Source organism: Hydra vulgaris, chromosome 07, assembly GCF_038396675.1.
Source record: "Hydra vulgaris chromosome 07, alternate assembly HydraT2T_AEP".
NCBI classification, from domain to species: domain Eukaryota; kingdom Metazoa; phylum Cnidaria; class Hydrozoa; order Anthoathecata; family Hydridae; genus Hydra; species Hydra vulgaris.
In genome coordinates, this window is record NC_088926.1 from 20,332,682 (window position 1) to 20,347,493 (window position 14,812).

General features: G+C 27.9%; 1 protein-coding gene across 1 annotated transcript in view; it reads left to right on the forward strand.

Annotated features, from left to right (window-relative positions):
• LOC124806588 (protein FAM32A) overlaps positions 1-12,569 on the forward strand; it is a 51,230-nt gene extending 38,661 nt beyond the window's left edge. Inside the window, exon 4 of the mRNA XM_065800686.1 lies at positions 12,342-12,569. Coding sequence (XP_065656758.1) covers positions 12,342-12,410 — 69 coding nt within the window. The 3' untranslated portion in view covers positions 12,411-12,569. The remainder of the gene's footprint in view (positions 1-12,341) is intronic.
• The last annotated feature ends 2,243 nt before the right edge of the window (positions 12,570-14,812 follow it).

A 14,812-nucleotide genomic window follows, 5' to 3' on the forward strand; every position in this document is an offset into this window, starting at 1 on the left:
AATCAAAAATATAAATTATAATCCATAATTATCAAAAATATAAATAATAATTCTTAACTATCAAAAATATAAAACATTTTGAATCTTTACATTTAATAAATGCTAATTTAAAAAAATAAAAAACCAAACTAAAGAAAAAAAAAGTCAAAATACTGTTGATTTAATTAAATTTGTTCTTTCTAAAATTTCTTTAACTGTCGTTCAACTGATTTATTACTCTTAAATAAGTAAATAATAAAAAACAAAGTTTTTATATATTTATAAAAAAATAGTACAGATAAATGTCCAAGCATTAAATGTTCTGTGAATAATATTGATGCTGTTGTTTGAATAATTATTTTTGTATTTAATAATAAAAAAAACCATTTAAAAAGATCATTATGATTTAATGTAAAAAAAATAATAATAAAGATAATTAAGAAGCTATTTGAATAACAAGGAAGCATAAATTAATATTTGAATAACAAGGAAGCATAAATTAATATTTGAATAACAAGGAAGCATAAATTAATATTTGAATAACAAGGAAGCATAAATTAATATTTGAATAACAAGGAAGCATAAATTAATATTTGAATAACAAGGAAGCATAAATTAATATTTGAATAACAAGGAAGCATAAATTAATATTTGAATAACAAGGAAGCATAAATTAATATTTGAATAACAAGGAAGCATAAATTAATATTTGAATAACAAGGAAGCATAAATTAATATTTGAATAACAAGGAAGCATAAATTAATATTTGAATAACAAGGAAGCATTAATTAATATTTGAATAACAAGGAAGCATAAATTAATATTTGAATAACAAGGAAGCATAAATTAATATTTGTGAATAACAAGGAAGCATAAATTAATATTTGTGAATAAAAACAAAAAATAATTACCATAAAAAAACATTTTGTGTTTAAACATTTTATCTGAATAAAACTAAAACTAAATACAAATGTAATTACTACAAATAAAAATACTCAAGAATAAATTATTATTTAGGACTAATTTAGTTTTAGTTAAGAAATTGAATTAGTTGAAATGTTTATTTATCTTACACAGATAAATAAACATTTAATCATTTGTCAAATATTGAATGTTTTCAAGTTAAATACAGATCGAAACCAATCTTATAACCCCATAATGGACAATAATCAGCTAAATCATCAATTGGTAGAAAAATAAGTCTACTTGCCAAGTCACATTCCACTAGTAACAAGCCATAATCAGATTTCCATTCTGAATGGTATTTTTTTAACACAAAGCAAATTGATTTAGACCAGAAAAAACAGATAAAATAATTTTTCCAAAGATAAAAACTCCCTCATTGTGATTACTACATTGATATTACTACAAACTGGTCCCTAATATAAGTGGTCCTCTTATATGTCATTTTAAATGAATAAAAATTTTCTGTGTATGGAATAGCAGCAACTGCTTCTGTTATTTCAACTGAAAACAAAGAGCCATCAAAACAAACACCATCTGAACCACCATCATCATTATTAGAAAATCAACTTTCACTACAGAAGTATGACTGCAACAGTTGATGAACCCCAGCTAAATATTTAGTGACATTAATGAAATTTTGAGCACTTGTAGCAGATTTTTTAAAGAATATTTGCTTACTCTACATTCTTAATGTCCAAAGTCTTATTTAAATGCCACATTTCATGATCAAAAATGGGTAATGATATATGTAGTGGTGTTTGGGCGAAGTGGAATATCAGGGAATAATTTTTTTCTTTGTTCAAGGTACTCATTAATTAAATGTTGCAAAAATAATACTTGAGATAATGAAACTTTACTTGCACAAATGAGCTCTGTTATTTGTTGTAGCAAAAGTATAAGCTGCCACACAGCATGGTTAAAATTAAAAATTCGATCCATTAATAGAAGGGGAAAAAAACATTAAAAAACCCAATTTTGAACGACATGACCTTTTAGTTTATCACCTTTAGATGTTAATAGTGTTATACAATCTGACCTTTCATTGCCACAGAAAGAAAATCGTCTGATTGCACCATTAATATGTAAATTAGTAAAGCAACCATCCTTGACTATTTTTTTTATTCCTAAATCTAAATCATATCGAATGACACCTTCAAACAAATCATGTGCAATACAAGCTGGTAAACCTGGTGCACAAACATGATAGGAATCTAAATTATTAAATATAGAGTCTCTTGTTACACCAAAAACAAACCGATCTTCAGGTTTTGCCTTTAAAGTTAAAATTGAACTTTTATAATGCTCAACGGAACGAATGTCAGCTGTATAAGGTAATGATTGAAGCTCATTGCCTTTTATGAGACAAAACCTGCAAATATGGCCTTTCTTTGAATTAAATCCAAGTGAATATCCACCTAAAAAATGACTACCTAAATTATCTCCCAAAATGGCAACAACACCAGCTTTATACTGTTTCATACCAATTTGAATTCCATCAACTTCAAGACTTTTCAAGGCTCTTATTAATTCTTTAAAAACTGTAACTTGAGAGAAAGACTTTAAATCTTTATCCCGACATAACTGCACAAGATAAATATTATTCAAGACAGTTCTCATATAGAGTGGCAAATTCGCAACATCATGTATGCTTCTGAAAAAAAGAGTTGTTTAAAAATGCTTATCCATAAAAATAATCTGAATATACACAAGAAATTGGATTGATATTGGCCTGTTGAGAGATTAAAGAAACAAAATTAGAGTTTTGACAAATTCTTTTCATTGCTTCTTTTATTGGAACATAATATACATTTAAAACCATGTTCATTTCTTACTAAAGAAACTTCTATAGGTCCAACAAAGTTCATATTTTTTCTATAGTATTCTTTTCTGATATATACTGATCTCAATAAGCTTTTGTCTTTTGAAAATCCAATTACAAATGGATCTTTCATTTTCACTGCTTGAATAATATTATATACATCTTTTACAGGAAAGTAATTTGACAATTTCATGATTAATATTTTTTTAGTTTGATATTGACTTAACGTGTTCAGATTTAACATTTCAGTCACAATAAACTGAACTGTTGTTGATGGAATATGATATTGGCATTGCAATTTTAATAAAAATAAACCAATGTTATGAATCATATTATTATTATTAAATTCATTTGCGTCAATGTTTTCATCAATATTAAAATGATCATGAGTAATTTCTGAAGATGAAATATTTATTTGGTTTTGCTCAAACGCCGACTTGTGGATTTGATGATACCTGGATAAATGAGCAGTGAATGAAGAAATAACTTAGTAAAAGCGAGCACATTCTTCATATGGGCATTAAATAGAAACCCTATTTTTAATATGTAGTTTTAAATGCACTACAAGTTCATTAAAAGGAAGTTCAACTTGGCAAGTCACAACTGAACATATTCCTATCTTTTCTATGTTAACAAGGTTATTAATTGATTTTGTAATATTGCCAACATCATGGATTCGATCATCATTCATTCATCATGGATTCAATGAATATGTGAAGTAAAAGTTCTAAAAATACTAAATGGTTTTTTGCATCCAACAATTCACCATGGAATCTCTCAAACTATATTATATATAGTATATATATAATATAGTTTGTAATATAGAATATATGTATAATATAGTCTATGTATAATCTCTCTCTCTGTATTTTAGAGAGCTATAATATATATTGTATATATATATATATATATATATATATATATATATATATATATATATATATATATATAAATATATATATGTATATATATATATATATATATATATATATATATATATATATATATATATATATATATATATATATATATATATATGCAGCATTTAAGACATCCAATACCGGACCAAAAATAGAATACCGGTATTAGGTTAAGTGAAAACCGAAATACCGGTATTAGTACCGGTATTTACAATTACTAAAAAAAAAATTAAGTAAAACCCCAAAGCGACAATTAAACGGTTTCAAAACTTTATTTTTTAAATTAAAATAATATATATAATTAATTAATTTGAAACAAAAAACATAAAAAAGTTATTATTAAAATAAGCCCGCAAAAAACATAAATTATTTAAACTTTCGTCATTTAAAGATGATCGAATTTTCGTACATAGCATTCCCGATGAAGAGAAAGTCTGTTCAACTTCTACGCTCGTTGGGGGAATAGTTAAAATATAATCGTAGACCAACGTCAAGTTGGTACCACGTGTACCGTCTTCCTCAAATATAGAAAGTTCTTTTCGTACCATTTTAGTCAAATCGTTAATATTTCGCTTTGTTTTTGGTACTGTTTTCATTTTCATCTCATTATTTATGGCGATGTCTTGCTGCCCCTTTAATGTCAAGCTCAAAGGTTCGTCTTCGCACATTATGGTATCTTCGTCATCATCTGTTTCTGTAGGGAATGCTGTAGTTTCAGTTTGTACGGATGAGAGCCGCTGGATAAGATGCAGAATTAAATTTACCAAAGCAGTTTTAGTTTGCCGATCAAATATGATATCTGAACCAAAATTATTTTGGGCTTGATCTCCTTTATGAAGATATTGTATGAGGTAAGATAAATTTGTGCGTCTTTCTTTTATTCTTTTAATTAAGGAGGTCTTCATATTGTTACTTAGTGGTCCTACGCCTAAATTTTGCAGCATAAATGCCAGGGTAGCATTAGCTAATAGCAGATTAGCGTCTCTCCGACATAAAGCCTCTACAGCCAATTTGACTGGTAACAACATAGAAACTGTTGATAATATTAATTCTAATTCAGATTCCATAAAATTAATACTCAAGTTTAAGTCAATCAGGGCTTTTTGAATAGAATTTTTTAGTTTATAAAAACGCTTTAGCATAAAAAGTAAGCTGTTCCATCTGGTCTTATTATCTAATATTAATGACAGGTTATTACCCTGTTCAGTTTTTACATAAACTTGAAGGGTTTCATTTTTTGTTGGTGATCGTCTGAACAGCTTTACAACTTTTCAAATTTTGCTTATCAATGGAGCCAAATTATTTGCAAGTTTATTTGAATTTGGTGAGCTCTGAAAAATCTTTAGTCCGTCTAAATGGTCTTCATTATGTTCATCGGAAATCTCACCAGCACTATCTTCATCAGATTCAAAATAATCATCTGTCGATTCCACAACTGTTATTATATACAAGACGTCAACCACAGCCAAATGGATTCCATGGGTTAGACAAAGTTATTGGTCGATGGACATTAATCGGCCTACTTTCTTTATAACCGAAGCACCATCTGTGGCAATACATACAATATCTCGATCAATTTTTAAGTTGTGTTCTTTCAGTATTTTTTCAATTAACTTAACACACATTTCTGCTGGGAAATGTCCATTAACTCTTGCTAAACCCAAATTCCAAAATCTATTTCGAGAATGAACATTAATGTTCAAATAACGTCTAATTTTTACCGAAGTCCACTCGTCAAACGTAAGACTAAATCGGTTTCCTTTACGTTGAAGTTCAGATAATTCTTCTATTATTGAATTTCGAACTTTAGTTGCATATTTCATAACTATTTGGCAAACGGATTTAGATGATTTCGGCACATCAAAACCTCGAGCTACCAGCGATTTTCTTAGCTCATTAGATGTTATAAAAACTCTGAATGGCAAGCCATCGGTGGCCGTCATTTTAGCTAGATAACGTTTCAATAAATTTATTTGGTGAGAAGTCCTTAAATGTGTATGGAGCCCACTAGTCGAGCCACCACAGGTCTTCATTTCTCTAGCACATTTTTTACATTTTGCTGCAGCTCCAGACTTTTCGCGCAAAAAGTAATTCCACACAGAGTTTTTGTCCTGAAGTCCTTTTTTAAAATCTTCAAATACTTTTGGTTTATCAGCCATGGCAGCATGTTTTTGAATACTATAATTTGCAAAATACGAAAAATAATATTGAAATACAAAATAAATAAATATTAAAAATTTATAAAAATGAAGATAAAGATATGAACTTATATGAATTTAATATAATTATATGAATTACATATTGAATTATATGAACTTTTCATATAGTTATATTTTATTTCGTTAAATGTGTTATACTTTAAACTGACTGCGAATCATAAACAAAAATAATATTAACTACACATATATATATACACATCATTTCGCAATCGCAATTCCCAAGCAGTCTTAAAAAGCGTGCTTATACAAGCCTATAAGGCATTACTTCCAAAATCGTTTTCTATTTTGAGAAGTCGTTCTTTTAAGCACATGCAAACCAGTGATTACGAAATATCAAATATCAGACGAGATTTAAAACATGAAATTATGAATAAAAAAACATAACTAAATCTGTTATAGAGATGTAGTTATGTCTTTATATTATATAGAGATGTTTTTAGGTTTTTTTTATCTTGCCTATGAATTCGTGTGTGTTAAATATTTATTCTTTTTAAATTAATTATTTGTCTTTATTTGTTGTTGTTGTTATATTTGCAAATATATATAAAACAAATAAAATGAAGCACAACACAACAAAGTTACAAAAAACAAAGTGAAAAAATTTTTTGTTATCCATTTTTATAATCAAAGTTTTTTTTTGTGATATTTTTATCCTTATAACTCTCTAAAAATTTCTGTGTCAAAACACACACGAAGTCTAATGGAACAGTTTCTGTGCGATGAAAAAAATAATTGAAATACCGGTATATACCGGTATTGAGAACTCGGTATCGGTAATAGAAAAATGGCCGGTAAACCGTTTTCGGTATACCGGTATTGGATGCCCTTGCAGCATTGCTATTTTGAAATTTGTGTATAAATTAGCAAATGTTATTGTGTATTCTACAAATAATTTGTAGATACTTTATTTTTCAAATAGATTACTAAAGAAAAGTTCAAATAGTGTACTAAGGATACTCTATTTGTTAGTTAGAGTACTAATAGTTAAAGAACATAGCAGTAAAAAAATATTAGTAAAAAAACAACTTATGTTTTCTTTAACTTTAAGTTTTTATACGCTTATTAGGAAGCCAGATGAGCTTGCGTCATTTTTCCTGGGCAACCTTCAGAAGGAGAAACTACGAGATAAATAAAAAAAAGTGTACCAATAAATGTGACCCAAAAATAAGTTTGAAAAATCGTCACTTATGGCGGTTTGACATGTTAGATATAACTGCAGTTATTAATACAACGGAAATTTCCGTATTTGAAAATTTAGCCGCAGATACAGAAAATTTCCGTACATAATGCATCCGTACATCCATACATGGATATATGGATACTTTCCGTGCAAGTAACAGAATATTTTTCCGTTTTTTAATGGAAATTTTTAACAGAGTAGAATTTACAAAATTTGGCAGTTATTAGCTTTTACCTGTAAGTCTTCTTAAAATTTTGGACATACAAGCCATTTCTTGCGCCCATTCTGGAAATCACTGCAGACTCGATTGGTATTTACTACCTTAACTCTTGTTTTGTATCAGCTGCTAAAAATTATTTAATTACGGTTCCATATGCCCGAATGCGATAAACTTTCTGATTGCAGCTTTTGCGTTGTGCTCTCCTATGTAAAGTCCGGAACTATGTTCACTAGGTACCAGCAATTTTTGGTTTAAGCTGGAGTTGATAGTTTTTAAGAAAATAAAAGTTAATTCAAAAATAATAAAAATCTCAAGTTAACTAGTTGCCATCTTATTTGAAAAGTCAACAAACCGCTTTAAAGACGCCATTTTTTGCGTCAAATTGCGTCATTAAAAATAACTAAATGTAAACAAAATTAAAATATTCCAACGGAAGTTAATTATTTTTTCTGCGTTAAGTTGAAATTTTCAAGCCAAAAAGATAAATGCTTTTTTTTTAACATAAAAACAAAAATATCTGAAATTTTTGTTTCTTAACTGTCCCGACTAAACCCGACTTAGTTGCAACATTTAAAACCATGTCTTTTTATAAATGTTTTATTTACGCAAGTTCTGCTAATTAGGGGAAGTTGGGTTACTGGATTGGATTTCTTTATTTTTTAAATTGAGTAAAAGTTAAAATACGTAGGGGAGACCGGGGCTAGTTGGCCGCAGGGGTAAGTTGACAAACTGCGTTTATCTTTAGAGCCTTTCATCAGAAAGTGACAAAAATTACTCAGAAACTTCCTTTTTGACCATTTCATCATTCATTATAGTATTGTCAGGATTCGCGCATGCGCATGGGAGATATTGAGATTTATACGTTTTTTGGACAAAAACGTAACTTTTAGAACATCGCTTCCTTTTTACTTTACAAAGAAAATATTTAGTCGTATGAAAAAAAAATTATTGTAAAAGTTCCAGTCACAATTGGTTTACTATATCCAGTCAGACTTTATTTTCAAAGCTACCGTTTTTCAGGATCTATAGACTGTTTATTAAAAAGAAAGCTTTCGGGTTAAGTTGACAAATTTTTCACGGGGTAAGTTGGCTCATAGCATTTACTATGGAAAAAAATATTTATTTTTATAAAATTATTTTTTTTTTTTTTTAATTTTTAACAATATTGAAAATATTTATTCTTACAAAAAAATTAAAAAAAAATTTTCTTTAGTTTTTTTTTCCAAAGATAAAAGGTGGGCTACTGTTTGGCTTTTTTATGGACTAATATTTGGTACCAGCTAAAAGTAATATTAAATTTGGGATAAAATTGTTGCAAAAATTAATTTAAAAAAAATTTCTATTAATTTTGCACTTAGTGCATTAATATTCATTTTTATAGTTTGCGCCAACTTCCCCCGTGGTGGGGTAAGTTGGCGCAATTTTTTTTTTTTTTTTGAGGGTTCGGAAAGGCCCTAAAAATTTTTTTTTGTAAATGAATGCAATTTTTTATAAGATACCCTAATCCATACTCTTTAAGACTACACTTTAATATTTTTAAAAAATTGTACTGTTAGGGTTACAGAGCTTATAGAGTAAAAACCGAGCCAACTAGCCCCGGTCTCCCCTATTTTATTTTTTTCAATGTGAAAGGATTGAGATATATGTCCTTCATAATAACAAATCATTAAAACTTAAATATTTATTATTTAACGGCTCACAGGAAGGTTTAAATTGAGTTGTGTTTAGTGATTCACTGTGCCCCAGTACTGGAGCACAGTGAATCAATGAACACAGCTGTGGAATAATGATAGTGAATAAGAGCATAGCCAAATAACTTTGAGGCTGAGGGAGTAAAGACACTGTACACTATACTTTTGGCATACTTCTATTAATTAGATTAGTATTAAATCGAAAAAATTGACATTTAGAAAATTGAGAAGAATAAAAAAAGAATTTTATTGATAACAAAACTTATAAAAATATTAAAAAATTAAAAACTTATTCAAGTATTATTATTCATAACTTGAAACTAATAAATTTATTTTCATGCAGTTTGTTTGTTAAAAATGCATGAATCTAATCTGTAAGATCATTAACGGGGCAAAGTGAATAAACAGATTCACTGTACCCCCAATTCACTGTGCCCCACCATAACAAATAAAGTTTAAGTCTAATTTCTTGGCACATGAGTGTTGTTAAAGGAAAAGCTAAACTACTAAAAGCATAAATACCAATAATCCGAATGAAAAACTTCAATATTTAAAATTATTTCCATGATATCCATAATAATCATAAGAAAGGTACGAAAATTTACTTTAATTAGCTAAAAACAAAAATTACCTACCAAAAACCGGTAGTCAAAAACACTGTCGTAACAACTATAAATAAAGATTGCTGATATATGAGCACATAAAATTATTACATTATCAAGATGAACAAAGTTCTAATCTTTGAGAAAATGCCTCTTATTTACTGTGCCCCTCGATCCACTGTACCCCAACTTCCCCTATATGGCTTTTATCTAAAACTATTTATTTTTACAGGACCCAAACAGTCTAAAAAATTATAAAAATTAAAAAATACATCATTTACGTTTCACTATACACGGAAATAGGGTCATGTCTTCCCCTACAAATTTTTAAAGTTTTTTTTTTCGATATATTTTTTTTAGTATTTTTTTATAGAAGATTTTCTTCAAAGTTTGCATACATAATCTTGCTTGATGGCAATACAATATTTAATAATTAGTTTTGCAATAAGTCAATTTTAATTATGGATAAGGCGTTGACTTCGTAAGCGAAGTGACTTTGTTTTATTTGTGGTTTGAGACCCCCGCCTCTTCCTGAATGATTTTTGTTTTTTTACACACGCATTTAGCCGAATGTTAATAAAATAAATAGTAATATCAGAAAAAATTTATTGCAAAGTTTGTGTTTTAATAACATTTGGTTTTAAAAATTCGTTTTTAGTTTTACTTGTTTGTATAACATTGTTTAATCCTTGATACAGTAGATGATTATAAAAATTATACGAGTTAGTACTTACTGTTTATGGAAACAATTTTTTGGACGTGTTTTATTTTGTTTATTTTTTTCTCTAAAAAACCATTAAGGTTAATCTAAATTACCAAGTAAAGGTAATTTAACCCTAGGGAATATTCATTTGATAATCTTTTTATACTTTATTTATGGTATGAAATGAATTACAATAATAAAATTCAAGATTTGAAAAAAAAAAAAAATATTCAGAAAAAGTTATAAAAGTTATGTTAATATATTCCGAACTGCAGAAGCACCTACAGCTATAAACTACGGCGAAAAATTAAACGACAAAAAAAAAAACGCATAAAAAAAAGATAGGGAAGAGTGGGACACCATAATACATGGGGCACCATGAAACATTGTAATTGTGGAGGCATCATAAGAGTTGTGACAACAACTTTCATATAGTGAAACAGTTACTACTAGAGCTATGTTTTGAAAAAAAATTATATCATTTGATATCATTAAGCCTGCGAGGGATAGAAATTTGTGTCTTTTTGATGACAAAGTAATTTATTAGTTTTTAAAGCTCGTAAGTTGTAAAGGTACCTTACTTAATGTGTCTATCGATAAATAACATTATTTTGTAAACTACAATCCCTAAGCTTTTTACTTTATTAAACAAAATCATTGAAAAAACAAGTTGATACTAAAAATAAAGTAATGGTTTTCTATTAGCAAGTATAGGGTAACTTGATACAGCATTTGTAGGGGGCCCTAAAACTGTAGAATAGTACTCCATTGTGTCATAAACAATTTTAAAAATCATTTCTTTTAATATTTAGTCAATTTTAAACAGATTTATGTAAATATAACACAAGGAGGTGTGGTTTCGATACAAAGCCATTATTTATTGACGCTTAAGGTTGACATTTAAAATGGTATATTATCTGGTCTTCTGAAATGTGATTTGGGCAATTGGATGCATTATTTGGGTTATAAATCTTAACTTGTTTATATTTCAAAAAAAATTCTGCCTTTTCTCTACGTTTTATACTTTTTATTTACTTTTTTAATGATGCTCATAATGTGTTTCAAGGTACCCCATGGGTGGGGTACTTTGAAACAAATTTCTAACTTTACTTTAACTAGTCTCACAAGTTTAACCTGTTATATTTTGATAATTTATAGAATTTATTTTGTAGGTATAAATTTGTTCTACTAATTAAACCAGTCGCCTAAAAAAAAGAAGCGTGCTAAAAAAATTATTACGAAGCAAAAGCCAAAAGTGTGTCATGGTGCCGCACTCTTCCCTACTTAAGAAGAAACAAAGTTCTATTTCATAAAACTAAAAAACCAATGTTTCTTTCATTTAGTAATCATATTAAATTTATGCATTTTTTTTCTTAAGGTAAGTAAATAAAATCAAAACCAAAATATTAGATTTTTTTATTCATGGTAGGTGAAGAATAAATTACGGTAGATGGTGCCATTTCACGGTAGGTGAAAAAACGTATTAGATCTTACAAAAAATTAAAAAATAACATAGAAAAATTTTTTTTACTCAAATTTAAATAATATACAACCTAAGAAAATGTTTTACACCAACAGTTGTTTTAAAAGTTTATTAATTAAAACTAACTCTAGCTTATGTTTCATAATGAACTATATGTAAAAAATTAAAATTAAAAGAATTATGATTCTAAGGTAGAGTCATAAAGACTTAAAACTTTCAAGTTTTGCGCATTATAGTTTTTTGTTCTAGTTAAGGTATCCCGCTTGAAAAAAACTTGAAATTTGCTGGTGCCTGATGTTCATCCTGATGTTCATCCTGATGTTCATCCTGATGTTCATCCTGATGTTCATCCTGATGTTCATCCTGATGTTCATCCTGATGTTCATCCTGATGTTCATCCTGATGTTCATCCTGATGTTCATCCTGATGTTCATCCTGATGTTCATCCTGATGTTCATCCTGATGTTCATCCTGATGTTCATCCTGATGTTCATCCTGATGTTCATCCTGATGTTCATCCTAAATTAAAGGAAAAATAAAAAGAGTTTTGTTTTTCAGGAGTTGAACGAGTATTTAGGCAGTCTGTCAGAACATTACGATGTGCAAAAAGTCAGTTGGACGAAATAGAACATCAGCAGTCGTATTGAGTGTTAATACTTTAAAGAACGGAATGTAAATAAGCGCACTGTACTTATGGATGGAAATGAGGATGATATTTGTATGTGTTTTTGACAGCTTTCATACTTTTTGGTAGATTTTTCAGTAGATGAAAAACACATGTTATGACTTATATTTTTATTTTGTGTGTGTGTATATATATATATATATATATATATATATATATATATATATATATATATATATATATATATATATATATATATATATATATATATATATATATATATATATATATATATATATATATATATATATATATACTTTTATATAATTTTATTATCAAAATAAAATGTTATATATATTTTTTGTTGACTGTTATTTCTTGCAAATACACAACTCAGAAGTAAATTATTTTTTTATTTTGAGTTTAAGATACTATTTCGGAAAAAATAGTTTATTTGGAAGAATTTTCACACTGTGTGAGGCCATAGCCTTTTTTATGCTAAAATCTAATTCAAAACTTGTCTTAAAAACCTGTCATACTATTTTGTGTCAGTTAATAACTGATATAAGTTATACATTAACCCATGATAGTCTCCGTCCTGATTTTATGTTTCAATTTGATTGCTTTGGTACCTAATTTTGCATACCAGCAACCTATTTTTACAGTTTTTAATTCGCGTTATGTACACTATATTGGGTTATTTTGCAGATAACATTGCAAAGTTGAAATGTTATCCTAAAAATGGTATAAGTATTAATAAATAATTTTATTTATAAATGCTTACACCATTTATAAATAAAATTATTTATAAATGCTACTGGTATAAGCATTTATAAATAATTTTGCTACTGGTATAAGCATTTATAAATAATTTTTTCAGAACCTGACATGAACAGAGATTTAAAACGTGAAGAGTCGTTATTTATTAATTATCTAGTCCCATTGGATTTGACTGAATTTAACAGCAGCAAATATTTGGAGAAATCAAAAGTCATAGCCGACTGCAGATTCTTAAGATTTGCATACAAAAACAATTTTTGTATGCAAATCTTAAGAATCTGCAGTAGGCTATGACTTTTGATTTCTCCAAATTATTGCTGCTGTTAAATTTTGTTAAAATCTTAAGAAGCCCTTTTGCAGAATATGAACACACAACTGAAATTCTGGGTATTGATCAAAACCTTATGTTCTGATTTTATACCATCTTGCAAAAACACAAATTATTAATACATGGACATGACATAATTCAAAGATTTGTTACTCATAAGACTTATGTCAGAAAAAACTCAAGAGGCTGGGAATAAAGACTTCAAAACTTATCGCGAAAATTTCAGCTGGAAAACATCCAGAAGAGCAACAAATACTGAACTGATCAATAGATTTCTTGTTTTTATTGACCCTGTTATTTCAACATCACATGGAGCAAATCATAAAACGTTTTCTTCAGATGTTTTACAATTACTTAAACAATCTTCAAACGATATTATTGTTTTACAAATTTTCGATATAATTTCAAATTGGCAATATTTTCTTGCACTATTTTTTGTTTTTATTATTGCTAAAACATTATATACCTAAATCTTTAATTGTTATTCAAAATAGGTGGATTGAAAGTCCGATAAAATTTATTCAAAAATTATTTTGCCCCTAGGTAGCAAAGAAAAGCATCTGGTTACTAAACAATATCCATAGCAACAAATCAAAAAAAAAATTATCACTTATAAGAAGTACAAATTGGTACTCATGCCAAATTTATAGCTAAAATATAGCACTCGTAATATATATGCAATTACCTAAAATGGGTTGTTGCCAAGCAAAGCAACGTATCCTTATATCAACAAAATGCAAAAATAACACTTTCATAAGAAGCGCAGACATTAAACTTAATTATGAATTTTGTCAAGTTAAAGTGAATTGTAACAAGAAACCAGGGTGTGGGATTCACAAAACTTTCGTAACTCTTGCGTAACTTAAAGAAACGCAAGTTTATTTTTTCGTAAGTATTGGTATTCATAAACATTTTGCAGCGTTTGATTTGTTAATAGATTTTATCTCATAGTCAGGGTATGCTCAAACAAAGGCAAAAGGTTGTATAATAACATCAACATCAGTTAAAAGATTACTGGTCTCGATTACTGGAGAAAAAAAATAATAATGATAGCGATGGCTCTTTATTACAAAAGTATCTATACTTCAAGGAAAATGTAGCAATCTTGATTTTCTTCATCTTTTTTGAAAAAACTCTAGAAGCACAAGTTTTTCTTCTACTCAAAACGTCAGTTTTCATATTGTACAATTAGAAATAATATATTTATTTTATTCTCCACTAAAACAAAAAAAAAAACAAAAAAAAAAGAACTATACTCAGGCTATATTTAAAATCAATGGCCAAAAAATATAACAT